General features: G+C 48.6%; 1 protein-coding gene across 5 annotated transcripts in view; it reads right to left on the bottom strand.

Moving 5' to 3' along the window:
• Positions 1-342: 342 nt before the first annotated feature.
• The window catches only part of CLASP1 (cytoplasmic linker associated protein 1), a 268,179-nt gene continuing 250,717 nt past the window's right edge, over positions 343-17,804 (bottom strand). For all 5 annotated transcript variants that reach the window (XM_082658008.1, XM_082658009.1, XM_082658007.1 and 2 more), the window contains 3 exons: positions 17,209-17,415; positions 15,816-15,932; positions 343-3,170 (listed from right to left, as the gene is read on the bottom strand). In XM_082658008.1, the coding sequence (XP_082514134.1) occupies positions 3,084-3,170; positions 15,816-15,932; positions 17,209-17,415 (411 nt within the window). In that variant the 3' untranslated portion in view covers positions 343-3,083. The remainder of the gene's footprint in view (positions 3,171-15,815; positions 15,933-17,208; positions 17,416-17,804) is intronic.

Consider the following 17,804-nt stretch of genomic DNA (forward strand, 5'->3'; position numbering starts at 1 on the left):
ATCGTTCCGAAAGCAAAAGTAAGGCTCCAAAGAGACGGACCAGCACCCCTGGGGGCCGTGCACGGGTTCCTTGCAGACCAGCTCCACGGCTCCGCTCGCCAGGCCCTTCCCCTTCCCCCAGGTTCCATCCTGACACCCGCCTGATCCCGGCCCTGGGCCCTGGGCCCCCTGCAGTCCGACCTGCTGACCTCACGAGCTCCTCCATGTAGCCCCTCGATCCTTCAGAAATGTGGCCTCGTTCTGACGTCAGAGAGACGGGATAAGCTACCTACAAGCACTGTGACCAAAAAAAAAAAAAAAAAAAAAAAACCACTCGGACGTCAGAAACTGAATTAAGTCTCATTTATTCTAGAGCAAACTCAAAAGGATTTTTTTTCTTGTTTTCTTTTTTAGCAAATCCTAGCACATTATTAACAACAACAAAAAATCTGTACATTTGCCATGATACACTTGAAAGTGAAACAAATAAGATATAAATACAGATATGGATGTAACATGAAAAAGCCCAAAAAAACCAAAAACCAAAACCAAAAACCCAACCTGGGGGCGTGGGGACCATGCGTGTGAACAGTGCCGACAAAACTATTTTGGTGGCTGACATTTTTCAGAGCATTTTCATCATCTCCAAATATCATGGTTAGCAAAGTCCTGGTGGGATTCTACAGAGTTCTTATTTGCTGTTCTTTAACGTGTAATATTATGCTTGATAAATTAAGGGCGGTAGGGCAAGAAAAAGATTCAGGAGACAGGTCAGGTGCAGCTGCATGACTGAGAAGCTAGTGGGGCCGTGGCGGGCGGCCCGTGGCTGCAGTGGCTCCAGGAAGGCCGCGCGCCTCCCCCGGGGCCTCAGCAGCGGGAGGGGAAGCGGGAGCCCGGCGATCTGGCCCCGGCGGTGGCGTTGGGGCTTTTCGGGGCCCTGGACAGTCAGGCCAACGCGGGAGGCGGACCGAGTCTCGGGTGCTCTGCTCGCCTGTGTTCTACCGTTTCATCCAAACACGACGCCTGCAGGGAGGCGGCGAGGCAGGGCAGCTGCAGCTGTCGGTTGGGAGTGGGCGGGCCCCGCTGGGTCAGGACATCAAGGCTGGGCAAGTGACGTTCAAGGCTAGCCCTTTGTGAGCGCCAGGAGGACGCGCGCGGCCACGTTCAAGGTCCTTCCCGACTGCGGGCGGGGCTTGCGGCCACCTGGGCGTCCACGAGCTGAAGGAGAGAGGCCTTTCCACACGCGCTCGCCAGGAAGGACTCGGAAATAACCCGGCGGAACACAGGTGCCGCTTCAGAGGAGTCATCAGACGCTGACGATGGTAGAGGGCAAGAAAGCGACCCCGCGAGTGACGTAAGAACAAACAGCAATGGCTGTTCTGAGCCGAAAAGAAGCCAATAACGTTCGACCACGTAAAACGCGCCCCTGACGTTCCCTCAACGGCAGCAGCGCGGCCCCTCACGCACGTGCAGGATACCCGCTACGTGCACGCACGCACTTAGCACACGCACGCAGTGAAGGCGCCCCGGCCTCTGCTCCCGGACCTCTGTCTTCAGTGCCTATTTCCGCATAAAGTATCTGAAGTCGATTCTGCATGAAAACAAGCTACGTTCGGGGCTGTGCAGCTCTGGGGCGAGAGCCACACAGCCTGGCAGCTGCAGGGACTGGACGCCAGAGCAGCAAACACCTCATTAACAATATGGAAAAGTCAGTTCCATTTACAGGGGCTACGGTGGAATCTAAGAGACGACAGACGCCTTCCCGACCGCATTAAGAACTTCCATTTGGCTTGAAGCCTTTTACTCCAAACTTTGTTAACCAGGGTCCTGATCCGGAGTTGCTTTCACTGAAGCAGTGCAACCCTCAAGAAGAAATTTTAAAGGGGTAAGTTTCTCACTGAAGAACTTGATTCTAAAACTCTGTTTCCAATCCTGTTTTTCTGCGATCCGCCACACACCACAATTACTTTTTCCTTAAAACCATGATTCTCTCAGCAGAGGATCAAGGAAGTACTTCAGTCCATAAAATTACAAAAAAAAAAAAATCCTGATACCTGGTCTCTCTAGATTTTTCTTTGATCTCAATCCCAAATTAAACAGAGAATTCAAAACTGAGATGGTGGAGCTGCCATTGACCAGACTAACCGAGAACATCTTAGAATCGAGCCGCTCAGGCGCGGGTTCGGGAAGGGAAGCGAGGGGGCCCTAAATCTGCACCACCAGGGGCCAGGGTCACGGGGGAAGCGCTGTTAAATAGTGTTTCCCAGGATCTCGGCAGTAAAACGAGCAGCTTCTCCGGTATCTTCGACGCTGCACGAAGGGCCATTTCAAGCACACGCTAACCAAGGCTGTCGATTTACCTTGATTTTTGTGTTTGGATTTCATCTCTAAGAAGCCCCTCAAGTGGCAGCTCTGGGGCAGGGGCGGCATCGGTGGCGTTGTTCAGAGGGGCAGGAGCCCGTCCTGGAAGGAGACCGCGCAGGGCGTCAGCCTCCGGTCCGGAGACGGTGAGCACGATCACTACATGTTCGTTGAAAGACCATCTTCAGGCTTTTCTCCCACTTCTTGCCAAGACTTGATTCGTATTCTTAGCAGGTCTCAAAACACAACTTACAACGTACAAACCCTTCCATGGTGTCAGTTGTGGAAGGCGTGGGGCTTTGCCCCACACAGGCCACATCCAAAACCAAGGAGGCCGAGATGAAAGAGAAACACAACGTAACCCAACCTCCTCCAATCTTATTAACTGAAGAGAAAATGCTGCTTTCTACCAGGTATCGGCTAGAGAGCTCCGATTTTTAAAAACTGCAGCCCACACACACGGTTTTACGACCTCAGCAGGCGGGATGAGACGGTTTAAGTATGGCTCTTCTTTTCTTACTCCTTTTGTTTTGTTTTGTAGGAAGATGCAATGCAGGCCTTGCTTCCTTTACATTCAATACCAGTATGATTCTACACAAAAGCTGGAAGGGATCAAAATACTGATTGTAATAAATATTTGCGGGCCTCCTGGTACTGACTGGGCAGCCGATGGGGGGGAGGGGGAGTTCTCTGAGAGGCACCACCGATTGCTTCCAGGGCTACACGGGGACTCTGGCGCCGCATTAGCTATGCGTGGAGACGTCGGATGAGGAGCTGCTGTTGCTGTTCGTGGTCTGCGCCCTCTTTATGTATAAGTTGAGCAGCTTCATCTGCAAGGAGAAGATACAAACGGGTGAGCAGGAGGAGAAAATCAGAGAGCAGGAAAGAAAACCCAGGTGACAACAAAACAGCACGTCCGGGCTTCCCTGGTGGCGCAGTGGTTGACAGTCCGCCTGCCGATGCAGGGGACACGGGTTCGTGCCCCGGTCCGGGAAGATCCCACATGCCGCGGAGCGGCTGGGCCCATGAGCCATGGCCGCTGAGCCTGCGCGTCCGGAGCCTGTGCTCCGCAACGGGAGAGGCCACAACAGTGAGAGGCCCGCGTACCGCAAAAAAACCACACCAAAAAACAAAAAAACAGCATGTCCCTTAGTGGAGAAATTCACTGCACAGACATTTACGGAGTGCCCACCACTGGTCCAAGCCATCTGCCCGGGGCCAGGGCCACCGCGATTGGGAGGTCAGACTAGAGGAGGGGGCGCGAGGGGTTATCACGGAAAGAGGGAAACATGTGACCACGAGGCGGGCCTCAGGGCTGCAGATCCACACACTTCAGGGGCAAGGCAGCCACCGGCTCCACCCAACCCAGCGGGAAGAGAGGGTGCAAGCCACACTCCATCGGCATGAAGAAGCAAGCCAAGGTCAGAGGTCACGTTTTCTAACCCTCACATGTGTGCAGAAGCTGCTTCTTCCCCATTGCACACCTCCCGAGGCGCGTGGAATCTGAGGCCGCCCCCATGTGCCCCATGGCCTTCCCGCACCCCGGGCCCCAGCCCCGCCCACTGTGGCTCAGCACAGGCCACCTCCTGCTGCAGGGAGCAGTGGGCTGGATCTTTCCAGCAAGACTCAACTTCCCTGAGGCCAGACGCTGCGTCACTAAACAACGTGCCCTCAGTCAGGCACAGTGCTTGACGGCGAAAGGGCTTCCAAGCCTGACATCTCATTTAGTTCTAACTCAAGCCCCTTGGACTCTCAAAATACCTAAAGCACCATGTAACACGGTAGGTTCTTAAATATTTGCTGAATGCCGCTAACTTCGTATGTTGATAGTGTGCCTGATCATATTAAAAATTAAAAGAAACAGGTATTTGTAGAAGCAGAGTGCCCATAAAAATCTACGCAACACACGACTGGTAAGATTAAGGGAATATTTACTATCCACAGCTCTTCCACAGCTCTTTAGCTGCTGTCTCTGAACAGGCTGTGAGGCCAAGTATACGGCTGCCTAGGGAGGAGCGGCTGGTCCCCGGGGAACCCACGAAGAGATGCTCCGAGTGGAGCGTGTGGCACAGGAGAAAGCGGGGCCCTCGGATGATGGGTGGGAACAGGACCAGCAACCAGCAGAGCCCCCGTGAGGCAGTGTCTCCCTGACCCCCAGCAAGGCGCGCTCAGTCACATGGCTGTGGAGCCTGGGACGTGCAGCTGGCGGGAGGGCTCTGCCCGAGCGTCTTCACGCAGCAGCCCACCGGGGGTCCCCCCCCAGATCAGGACTTGTAATGCCTCTTACTCTTTTCAGCTGCAGGGAGTGTGTCGGGAATTCACGCTATGTATCCCAGTCTGTTTTCATCCCACACCTTTCAAAATCTGAAACCTTTCAATAGAACAGTCAGTGCGGTGATCAAAGTGCCATCACTGGACCTCCCTGGTGGCGCAGGGGTTAAGAGTCCGCCCGCCAATGCAGGGGCACGGGTTCGAGCCCTGGCCCGGGAAGATCCCACATGCCGCGGAGCAACTGAGCCCATGCGCCACAACTACTGAGACCGCCCACAGCTACTGAAGCCCACGCGCCTAGAGCCCGCGCTCTGCAACAAGAGAAGCCACCACAATGAGAAGCCCGTGTGCAACAACGAAGACCCAATGCAGCCAAAACTAAAATAAATTTATTAAAAAGAAAAACAAAACCCCAAGTGCCATCATTTTACACAAGGTCCCTAAATGCTCTAAGGCTCAGGAGGATACGGCCAGGGCCAACCAGGTGCAAGGGAAGCCGCGGCACATTCAACAGAGCACTGGCCTGAAGCTCAACAGGTCCAGCAGAATTCTAGCACCAACTCCAACACTAACTAGTTCTGCGACCTCAGGCAAACATTTCTTGAGCCTCGACTTTCCCATCTGCAAAATGCAGAGCAGTGACACTTGCAAGGTGCTTCCTGCAGCTCCCTGCTCGGAGAACGTGTCCTCTGAGCACCCCACTCCTACTCCTACCTGAGCTGTCCACACTGTTCCTCCCTGCAGTCCACTCCTTCCCTCCCTGTGCAGCTCCCCAATCCTGCCAAGCCCAGCCCAATCTGGTCCCACTTCCTCCAGGCCCCTGACCCAGCAATCAGAGCCCGTCCCACCATGTCCACTGGTCACTCCTGGGCAGCTGTACAAGTTTCCTCATGTGTCAGTCCTGTCAGGGCAGGACGAGTTCTTGCTCTTCCCATGTGCCTTAGCATAGTGTGCTGAAGATAGCAGGTTCCTAACATGTACTTGTTGAATCAGAGGTTGTTTTTTTTTTAAATACATCTTATTGGAGTATAATTGCTTTACAACGCTATGTTAGTTTCTGCTGTACACCAAAGTGAATCAGCCATATGCATACATATGTCCCCATATCTCCTCCCTCCTGAGCCTCCCTCCCACCCTCCCCAATCCCACCCCTCTAGGTCATTGCAAAGCACCGAGCTGATCTCCCTGTGCTATGCTGCTGCTTCCCACTAGAGTTTTTAAAGAAGAAAAAAGTGATCTAGAAAGCAGGATAGTTATATTTCTATGAAAGCCTGGTTAAAAATGAGCTGCTAAACATTGCTAATAGTTATTTACAACTCAGAACCCCTACTGTATCTACCTAGTCAAGTCTAGAACATAATTGCAAGTACAAGGAAAAGATGACGGTAATAGAGTGAACGATGTGTATATGTCCAATGGTTTACAAGCTTTACACTGATTATCACATTTGGGCCTCAAAACAATCCTTTGAGGTAGGCAGAACAGGTTCTCCTATTTTACAAATGAAAAGGCCAGGGTTCAGAAAGCTTGCTCAATGAGCTGGTATAAATTCAAATTAGAGGATTATAACTTTAGGATGTCAAATGTAATCCACAAAGAAAACAGGTATAGAATATACACAAAAGGAAATGAGAAGGGAATTAAAACGTTTCAGTACAAAAAGCAAACAAACACAAAAGAGTAGTGTAGAAAATGAGGGACAAAAAAGCTATAAGGCACATAGAAAACAAATACCACGATGACAGAAATCTCTTCCTTATCAGTAATTGCTTTAAATGTGAATGAGTTAAATTCTCCAATCAAAAGACAAAGATTGGCAAAATGGATAAAAAGAAAACCATGATTCAACTATATGTTGTCTACTAGAGACTCACTTTCGATCCAAAGACACAAATAGGTTGAAAGTGAAAGAATGGAAAAGGATATTCCATGCAAACAGTAACCAAGAGTATGGGGTAGCTACACTAATATCAGACAAAATAGAGTTTAAATCTAAAAAGGTTACAAGAAACAGATGGACATTACATATTAATAAAAGAGCAATACAGCAAGAAAATTTAATATTTATAATTACACATCTAAGAACATGCCATCAAAATATATGAAGCAAAAACTGACAGCATGGAAGGGAGAAACAGTTTTATAGTAATAGTTGGGAGACTTCAATATTCCACTCTAGAGGACTTGAACAACACAATAAATCAACTAGATCTAAAAGACATATGCAAAACATTCTACACAAGAATACACATTCTTCTCAAGTGCACATGAGACCTTCCCAAGATAGACCATATGTTAGGCCACAGATTAAACCTCAATACATTTTAAAAGATAAATATGATACAAAGTACCTTTTCTGACCAAAACAGATGAACTCAGAAATCAGTAACAGAAAGAAAACTGAAAAATTCACAAATCTGTGGAAATTGAACAGCACACTCTTAAACAACCATTGGGTTAAAGAAGAAATCACAAAGGAAATAGGAAAATACCTTGAGACAGACAAAAACAACATACCAAAACTTATGGGATGCAGCAAAAGCAGTGTAAAGAGAGAAATTCATAGCTATATAAAAAAGAAGGAAGATTTGTATCAACAACCTAACTTTATATATCTTAAGGAACTAGAAAAAGAATAATAAATTAAACCCCAAGCTAGCAGAAAGAAGATAATATAGATTAGAGCAGAGATAAATGAAACAAAAAATAGAGGTAACAAAACCAAAACTTGGTTCTTTGAAAAAGAATCAACAAAATTGACAAAGCTTTAGCTAAGTTAACTAACAAAAAAAGAGAGAGGACTCAAATTGTTAAAATCAGAAACAAACGTGGGGACATTATGACTGATTCTACAGAAATCAAAAAGATCATGAGAATACTATTAGTAACTGTACACCAACAAATTAGGTAACTTAGATGAAATGGACAAACTCCTAGAAACACAAAACCTATCAAGAAGAAAAGAGAAACCTGAACAGACCCATAACTAGTAAAGAGATTGAATCAGTAATCAAAAATCTGACAAAGAAAAGCCCCTGACCAGGTGGCTTCATTGGTGAATTCTACCAACATTTAGAGAACTAACACAATCCTTCTCAATTTTTTCTAGAAAACTGAAGAGGAAGGAACACTTCTGAATTCATGCTATGAGGTCAGCATTCTCCTGATATCTAAGCCAGTTGAAGACATAACAAGAAAACTACAGATCCATAGCCCTTATGAACACTGATGCAAAAAATCCTCAAGAAAAGACTGGCAAACCAGATTCAACAGCACATTAAGAGGCTTTAATACCATGACCAAGTGGGATTTATTCCTGAAATGCAAGGATGGTTCAACATACAAAAATTGATAAATATAATACACCACATTAACAGAATGAAGGAAAAAACAAAAACAAACAAACAAACCCCCAGGGACTTCCCTGGTGGCGCAGTGGTTAAGAATCCGCCTGCCAATGCAGGGGACATGGGTTTGAGCCCTGGTCCGGGAAGATCCCACATGCCTCGGAGCAACTAGGCCCATGCGCCATAACTATGGAGCCTGTGCTCTAGAGCCTGCGAGCCACAACTACTGGGCCTGTGTGTCACGACTGCTGAAGCCCGTGTGCCTAGAGCCTGTGCTCCACAACGAGAAGCCACCACAATGAGAAGCCCGTGCACCGCAATGAAGAGTAGCCCCCACTCGCTGCAACTAGAGAAAAGCCCGCGCGCAGCAACGAAGACCCAATGTAGCCAAAAATCAATAAATAAATATTAAAAAACAAACAAACAAAAACCAAAGGATCATCTCCATTGATACAGAGAAAGTATTTGGCAAAATTCAGTATCTTTTCATGATAAAAATACCAAATAAACTAGGAATAGAAGAAAAGTATAGGCATACTTTGTTTTATTGTGCTTCACTTTAATATACTTCACAGATACTGTGTTTTTTCCCCCAAATTGAAGGTCTGTGAACACCCGGCATCAATCAAGTCCATGAGGGCCATTTTCCAACAGCATGGCTCCCTTCATGTCACTGTCCCATTTTGGCAATTCTCACAATTATTCCAGACTTTTTCATTACTATTATACTTCTTATGGTGACTTGTGGTCAGTGTTCTTTTATGTTATGACTATAGTTGTTTGGGTTGGCACGAACCACGCCCATACGTAAAGACAGCAAATGTCATCCACAGATGTGTGTGTTCTGACTGCGCGAGAGACCCACCATTCCCGGGTCTCCCTCCCTGTACTTGCACCTCCCTAGTCCCTGAGACACAACAATATTGAAATTAGGCCAATTAATAACCCTACAGTGGCCTGAAGTGTTCAAGTGAAAGAGCTGCACTTCTGTCACTTTAAATCAAAAGCTAGAAATGATTAAGCGTAGTGAGGAAGGCATATTGAAAGCTGAGACAGGCCAAGAGCTAGCCCTCTCGTGCCACAGTTAGCCAAGCTGTGAATGCAAAGGAAAAGTTCTTGAAAGAAACTGGAAGTGCTGCTCCAGTGAATACACGAATGATAAGAAAGGAAAATAGCCTTACTGCTGATATGGAGAAAGTTTTAGTGGTCTGTACAGAAGATCAAACCAGCCACAACATTCCCTTAAGCCCAAACCTATTACAGACCAAGGGCCTAACTCTCTTCCATTCTAGGAAGGCTGAGAGAGATGAGGAAGCTGCAGGAAAGAAGTCTGATGCTGGCAGATGTTGGTTCATGAGGTTTAAGGAAAGAAGCTGCCTGCATAACATAAAAGTGCCAGGTGAAGCAGCAAGTGCTGACGTAGAAGCTGCAGCAGGTTATCCAGAGGATCTAGCTAAGGTAGTTCATGAAGGTGGCTACACTAAACAGCAGATTTTCAATGTAGGCAAGACAGCCTTATAATGGAAGAAGATGCTATCTAGGACTTTCAGAGCCAGAAAGGAGAAGCCAATGCCTGGCTTCAAGGCTTCAAAGCTTCAAAGGACAGACTGACTCTGTCAGGAGCTAATGCAGCTGGTGACTTTAAGTTCATTTGCCATTCTGAAAATCCCAGGGCTCTTAAGAATTATGCTCAACCTACTCTGCCTGTGCTCTGTAAATGCAACAACAAAGCCTGCATGACAGCACAGGTTTACAACATGATTGAGTATTTTAAGCCCACTGTTGAGACGTACAGCTCAGAAAAAAAGACTCCTTTCAAAATATTACTGTTTATTGACAGGGTATCTGGTCACCCAAGAGCTCTGATGAAGATGTACAACAAGATTAATGTTGTTTTCATGCCTACTAACACAACATCCATTCAGCAGCCCGTAGATCAAGGATAATTCTGACTTTCAAGTCTTATTATTTAAGAAATACATTTTGTAAGGCGATCACTGCCATAGTGCTTCCTCTGATGGATCTGGGCAAAGTCAACTGTAAACCTTCTGGAAAGGATTCAGCATCCTAGGTGCCATGAAGAACATTTCTGATTCACAGGAACAGGCCAAAATACCAACATCAACAGGAGTCTGGAAGAAGTTGATTCCAACCCTCCTGGACGCCTTTGAGGGGTTCAAGACTTCAGGGGAGGAACTGCAGATGTGGTGGAAACAGCAGGAGAACTAGAATTATAAGTGGAGCCTGAAGATGGGACTGAATTGATAAAATCTCATGATAAAACATTAGTGCATGTGGAGTTGCTTCTTACAGATGAGCAAAGAAAGGGTTTCTTTTTTTTTTCCTTCAAAGCAAAATTAATTTTAATGAGTTTTTAGAAAAAGAAATACAAACCATGAAATACCTCTCTAAAGGAATGGGGAGGGTGTCATGAAATCCAAGAAACAGGGAATTGTACCTTCAGAATCCTTGGGAAATTCTGGCTGCCTGATGACTTTGGGGAAGTTGCCTGACTCTGGAAGAGGCAAAGGTTTTGTTTGTCTGTTTGTTTGTTTTTGGTAGAGGAGCTGGTGAAATACTTTAAACTGTTCTGCACTTATCTCCAAAGTCTGCATTTTACATCTTGTCCAGAAATTCAGTCTTAGTTTGTAACGGCATATATGTGTAAAGGTGCTTTTAACAACAGGAATGTTTAGTGCAGTGTAGAAAGTCTTTGAGCCAAATCCTGCCCTCAGTGTGCACTTAAGTTTCCATTAAAGGAGAGCGGCAACTGAGCTTGCAGAGCTGAGGGTAAAATTTGAATTCTGCTGTAGGAGATCAGAGCATTAGGAGCTGGGATATTGAATTTCACTTTTCCCCATGCTGACACTGACTTTCCTCTGGAGCATCACCAACTAGTGAGATCTAGTTCAGTTGCATGATTTCTTAATTTTCTCTCCACTAACCCAAATCCAGAGATACAAATCCGGAGCTTAGGGGGATCTCATGTGAAAGTGGTTTCTTGAGATGGAATCGACTCCTGGTGAAGATGCTGTGAAGACTGGCGAAATGACAACCAAGGATTTAGATTATTACACAGACTTACTTGATAAAGCAGTGGCAGGTTCGAGAGGACTGACTCCGATTTTGAAAGAGATTCTACTGTGGGTAAAATGCTATCAAACAGCATTGCTGCAACAGAGAAACTGTGAAGAGTCGATCGATTCAGCAAACTTCACCGCTGTCTTATTTTAGGAAACTGCAGCGGCCACCTTCACCTTCAGCAGTCACTGCCCTGATCAGTCAGCAGCATCAACACTGAGGCCAGACCCTCCACCAGCAAAAAGATTATGACTCGCTGAAGGCTCAGATGATGGCTAGCATTATTTAGCAATAACTTTTTTTAAAATTAAGGTAGGTATACTGACTTTTTTTAGACAGAATGCTATTGCACACTTAATAGACTACAGTATAGTAAAGACATAACTTTTATACGTACCGGGAAACCAAAAAATTTGTGTGACTTGTTTCATTGCAATATTCACTTTACTGCAGCGATCTGGACCTGAATCCGCACTCTCTCCGAGGCTGCCTGTAACTCAACGTATCAAAAGCTAGATATGAAAAGCACACTGTGAACATTATGCTCGACGGTAAGAGACTGAAAACTTTTCCTTTAAGATGAGGAACAAGGATGCCTACTTTCACCATTTCTATTAATATAGTACTGTAAGTTCCAGCCAGAGCAATTAGGCAGGAAAAGAAAAACAAAAAGCATCCACATTGGAAAGGAAGAAGCAAGATTATCTTTGTTCATAGATGATATACAGTTTACCCTTGAGCAACACAGGTTTGAACAGTGCAGGTCCACTTATACAGAAATTTTTTTCAACACACACAGCACTACACCATCTGCGGTCAGTTGGCTACACAGAAGTGGAACCACAGGTACGGGACTTGAGCATCTGCACAGTTTGTTATCTATGGCAATCCCAGTGGATACCAAGGGACAACTGTGATCTCACAGGTATAAAATCCTAAAGATTCTACAAAAAAACATTAAGACTAATAAAAGAATTCGGCAAAGTAGCAGAATACAAAATCAGTGAGCAAAATTCAACTGCATTTCTATACACTAAAAATGAAAAATCCGGGCTTCCCTGTGGCGCAGTGGTTAAGAATCTGCCTGCCAATGCAGGGGACATGGGTTCGATCCCTGGTCCGGGAAGATCCCACATGCCGTGGAGCAGCTAAGCCTGTGAGCCATGGCCGTTGAGCCTGCGTGTCCGGAGCCTGTGCTCCGCAACGAGAGAGGCCACAACAGTGAGAGGCCCGCATGCCACAAAAAGAAAAAAAAAAGTACAAAAAACTAAAAACAAACAACTACTCATCACAGTATGGAGGTTAAAAAAAAAAATAAGACATCCTGTGTTCATGGATTGGAAGTCAATACTGTTAGGATGTCAATACTACCCAAAGCTATCTATAGATTCAATGAAACCCCTATCAAAATTCCAATGAGGTTCTCTGAAGAAACAGAAGGTCTTTTCAACAAATGGTATTGGAAAAACAACATCCACACACAAAAGAATGAAGTTGGACCCTTACCTAACACCATACACAAAAATTAACTCAAAATGGATCAGAGACTTGCATTAAAAGCTAAAATTTTTAAATTGTTAGAAGAAAACACAGGGCAAAAGCTTCGCAACACTGGGTTTGGAAATGGTTATTGAATACGACACCACAAGCACAGGCAAAAAAATAATAGACAAATTGGATTTCACGAAAACTAAAACATTTTGTGCATCAAAGGTCAAGGGATTAATATCCAGAATATAGAGAGAACTTCTATAACTCAACAATAACAAAAAAACAAACATAATTCAAAAATGGGCAAAGGACCTGAATAGACATTTCACTGAAGAAGATATACAACTGGCCAACAAGCATATGAAAAGATGCTCAACATTACCAATCATTAGGGAGATGCAAATCAAAACTACACTGAGATATCGCCTCACACCACCCATGAGGATGGCTATTATCAAAAAAGAAGAGAAAATAACAAGTGCTGGCGAGGATGTGGAGAAACTGAAACCCTTGTGCGTTGGTGGTGGGAATGTGAAATGGTGCAGCTGCTGTGGCAAACAGTTTGGCAGTTATCATATGATCCTGCAACTCCACTCCTGGATATATACGCAAGAGAATTGAAAGTGGGGTCTCAGAGAGGTATCTGTACCACCATGTTCATAGCAGCGTTACTCGTAATAGCCAACAAGTGGAAACAGCCCACAAGGCCATTACCAAGAAATGGATAAGCAAAATGCTGCATGTACATTCAATGAACTGTTATTCAGCCTTAAAAAGAAGGGAAGGGGCTTCCCTGGTGGCACAGTGGTTAAGAACCCTCCTGCCAATGCAGGGGACATGGGTTCGAGCCCTGGTTCGGGAAGATCCCACATGCCGCAGAGCAACTAAGCCCGTGAGCCACAACTACTGAGCCCGCGTGCCACAGCCAAGACTAGACCCCGCTCGCCTCAACTAAAGAAAGCCCATGTGCAGCAATGAAGACCCAACGCAGCCAAAAATAAGTAAGTAGGAAATTCTGACACCTGCTACAACATGGGTGAACCTAGGAACGTTATGCTCAGTGAAATAAGCCAGTCACGAATAGACAAATACTGTATGATTCCACTTATACACTCACAGAGACAGAAAGTAGAATGGTGGTTGCCAGGGGCCAGGGGGGAGGGGGAATATTACGGATTTCAGTTTTCCAAGGTGCAAAGAGCTCAGGAGGTGGATGGTGGTGATGAATATGCATAATATGAATGTACTTAGTGTCTGTGAACTGTACACTTACAAATGGTTAAGACAGTAAATTTTATGTTACTGTATTCTAGAGAGAGAGAGAGAGAGAGAGAGAGAGAGCACGCGCAGAAAGGAAAGGTTGCTCAAAGTCATACAGCTAGTCAGCGGGGGACAGGTTTTCTGATCCTAAAGCCAGTACTGCTGCCATGGCAACAGGACACTTCTCAAAGGCACCTCACAGGTTCCTTGCACCAGCCTTTCTCTGCAGAACCTGATGTCATTTATTAACTTCATTTAAGTAGTGGAAGGAGAGTCTGATAGGCTTGGTGACACACAGAAACTGGAAGCCATGGCTTGATTCTCTGTTTCTAACTTAGCACCATGTGCTGTCAGCTACCCATTTTGGGGAGCTGGGTGGGAGGGTGTTTGTTTTAGGAGATGTGCGCTGGAGTCTACCAGGTTCACGTTAACACACCGGAGTTCTCACCTATAAAAACTGTAACGGCCGGAAGCTCTGCGCTGCCCCAGTGGACAGCTGTGCAGCCAGCCTCCCCAAGCCCTCCGAGCCGACTGACATCATCAGCGGGGAGATGGGAATACTGGCTCCAATGAGGACTGGGCTCCAGACCCGAGACCACCGCTGCAAGGGGCAGCAGGTCAACTGCAGGACAGGGACGAGAAGACACCTGCGTTTCCTCAGCCCCTTGCTGGAGGGGGCACATGAGATGGCAGGGCAGCTCCCTTACTCACGAGAGTAGAAAGTACCAGAAAACCGAGGTCTGGCTAATATTACTTTTGGGTGAATTTCCCATTTTACGAATCTAATTCCTTTTGTGAAGACTGTCTGTGCCATCCCCACCGCTGCCAGGGACCATCCACGGCCCCCGACGACGGCCACAGAGGGAGGGGGGCTCCCGGCCCAGCGCACTGCTCGGCACTCTCGGCTCAGGGTCCTGCAGGCCATGGCCAGGAGGGCTGGACGGGGACCTCGGGAAGTGGAATCAGGGGAAGTGGCCTCCACACCTGCCAGCCCCGCTGCTGGTTTCTGTCTGCGGGAAGAGTCAAGTGTCTCCTTCTGGACCAGTCGTTCTCCACCAGGGCTGATTCTGCCCCGAGAGGACACCTGGCCAGGTGTGGGGACATCAATTGAGGGTGGGGTGCGCTCCTGGGACCCCAGGGGTGGCGCCTCCACCAGGAAGTGGCCCGAGGTGTCGGCAGTGCTGAGGGTGCGAGCCCTGCTCGGGCGAAGGCAGCAGAGCCAGAACGCGGTGAGCGGTGATGCTCGCCAACTGTGTCAAAGGAACAGCCCTACTGAGAAGCCACGAGCATCACCTCTGCTCCCTTCTTTTCTAAGGAGGAAGGCCAGGTGCTGCAGGCTTCGCGCTCGCGGATCTGCACCCCTGCCCAGGGCCTCTGTAACTTCACGGTGACACGTTGGCCCCGCGGCCCAGGCCCTGGCCTCTCCAGCCAGAGCTCGAGGGTGGCCACCTGCTCTCCCCTGGCAGTTCATCAGATGTGAGTCTGTTTTTCAACCAACAAGCACTCCAGCCCCCGTCACCTTCCATGAGCCCATCGTCCTTTTGTCCCATTTTCTGGCCCTGAGTCTAGAAGGAAGGTGAGAGGCAGCCCAGGGAATAAAAAGCCCGGCTTCCAGAGTGAGATCACTGTGGGCCCCCGGGCGGGTCACGTGCAGGGTCACCGTCCTCACCCCACAGGGACCTGGAGCCCCCCAGCCTTGTGTGAAGCCAGCAGGTAAACGTCCTTAGTGTTTTGGGGGGAGAAAACAAGCTGGTTTCTAAAGACAGTCATCTTCCTTTTTGGGATAAACTAGAAGTTCAAAGCTATCGTTTCAAAAACTGGAGCGACGACAGACCACGTTGTACCTTAATGACTTCACTAAACGGCCGGTCATTTCGTCTTTAGAGAAACGCCTCTGGAGAATAAGGCCCAGCTAGAACGCACGTGCTGAGGAAGCCCGTGCGGAGCCCAGAGCTGCAGGGCAGCAAGTCTGCGATGCGCCAGCAGGCCCAGGTGTACGACCCGCCCGTGTAACACTATACACACCTTGCTGCCTGTGAGCTGTGCCAGGTGAGGTTTCAACTCTTCTCCGATTACGGAATAAATCGCCACTAAGCAAAACACGCTGGCCTTACGCACGCTGCTCTCGGTGTTGTCGTAACCCTGCAGTCAGAGAGGGACACAGAAAGGAAACGAGATCAAAGCTTTGCCTGACTGTCAATATTTCATCAACGTTTCCACAAATGCCCTCTCGGTTCAACCTCAACCTTGTCAGGAGCGGCCTGGATACACCTGAGCTCTGCCTGTGAACCCCGAGAGCTCTCGCCCCAGAGAGGCCACATGTAAGAGTGCCAAAGAGTGAGCGGCTTCCGGGGTGGGAGGCTGGAGGCCGGCGAGCTGGTCTCCTCCACACAGATAGATGCTGTATCATGAGCTGCCAGGCAGCACCAGCCAAGAGACGTCACGAGAGAACAGAATGAGAAAAGGAAGTTAAGGGGAAAAATACCTGGCTTCTTTCCTATTTCTCGCCATGGTAAAGCAAACCTCACACGTGCAAACCCCTTTCAAGAAATGAGAACCACGTCGCTCACTCTTGTGGGCAAAACTCCACTGTCCACGGACTGCGGGGAACATCCGCCCGCAGCCAGACCTCCGCATCCTTCTCCAGCTGGACCACAACCTGCCTGTGGGCCTCCCCCCGCCCCACACCCAGGTGGGACTGTCTGCTCTCCTCCGAACAGCCCTCTGGACCTTTCTGCTTTTGTGTCTTTCCCTCTGCCTGGAATAAGCCAGTGCCCGGCTGTATGTGTTTAAATTTCTGAGCCCAGCACTCAGCAAACAGCAGCATTTATTAAGTGTAAAGCTGATGTCTCTCTACCCTTCCCCACTGAAATCTCTCCCTAGGGCCCAACTCTAAACCACTTCTTCTCTGAGCCCGTCTCTCTCTGACACCCCAACCCAGAGGTCAGCCCCCACCCCGATCTCAGAAACCCCTACCTGCACCCCCGTGGCAGCAACTCAGCACACGGCACCCGCCCTCACCCACGGCCGTCTGTACGGCTGTACCGGGTCCTGGAGCGGGCTGGAGACTCCGTGAGGTAGGGTCCCAACAGTGGAAAACACCTCGTCTTCCGTAGTCTACTTAATTCAACGCCTCATGCTCACGAGGGTTTTCAATTAATATTAGCTGGACGGATGAGAGCCAGGACCACTGTTTGATGCTGGGCTCCACGGCCCACCCTGCCCAGGGCTGGGCCCATTGCCGTGCAGTAAGGAAGGAACAACGAAGAAAGATCAAAACATGTTCACAGTAAAGTTCCTTCTGTGAGCCACAGGCCTGGGCTGCCAGGAAGATCTTCCTGTGCGTTCAGCAGAGGGTGGGCCAGAAGAGGCAGGGGCTGCACCGCCCGGTTGTCCCGCCCACCCCTCGGGGGCCTACCTGCAGCAGGCCCGGGATGATGTCCGCGAGGAGCTGCAGCAAGGCCTCCTTGGCGATCCTCTCGACGACTTTGGTCTGCATCTTGATGGCGGCCAGGTTGATGGGGTAGTCGGCCGTCTGGATGATGGGGCACAGCACTTTGATGCACTGCTCCGGGTGGATGGAGCTGGCCAGCGTGGAGGCGGCCTCCTCGGCAGCCCTCACCACCTGAAACACGGCCCGTGCGTGGGTGAGCTCCAGCCACGCCAGACAGCACTGCCGCCCGAGTTCACAGGCCCAGGGACAGGCTCGCGTCGCTCCGCGCTGGGCGGTCCCCGGCCCCGGCCCGGCTGCGCTTTCGCTCCAACAGCGTCAGCCGGGTGGGCTGGCCGTAGGGGGCAGCCGTACTCCAGAAGAGCCATGTCCTACCCTCCGGCTCCTAAGGACCTTAGAAACCTGACAGCCTGGGCCGTCTTCCCCTACTGCCCTCCCCCCGCTCCATCTGTGCTGTGTGTGTTCACGCACTCCTGTGTGGCAGCAGCTGAGCTGAGCTCAGGGCCTGTCAGGGCCGGCTGGTCCACGTGGGGCGGGCACAGGAGGAGGCAAAGGCTCAGGAG

Source organism: Grampus griseus (assembly GCF_964374135.1).
Source record: "Grampus griseus genome assembly, chromosome: 7".
Taxonomy (NCBI): domain Eukaryota; kingdom Metazoa; phylum Chordata; class Mammalia; order Artiodactyla; family Delphinidae; genus Grampus; species Grampus griseus.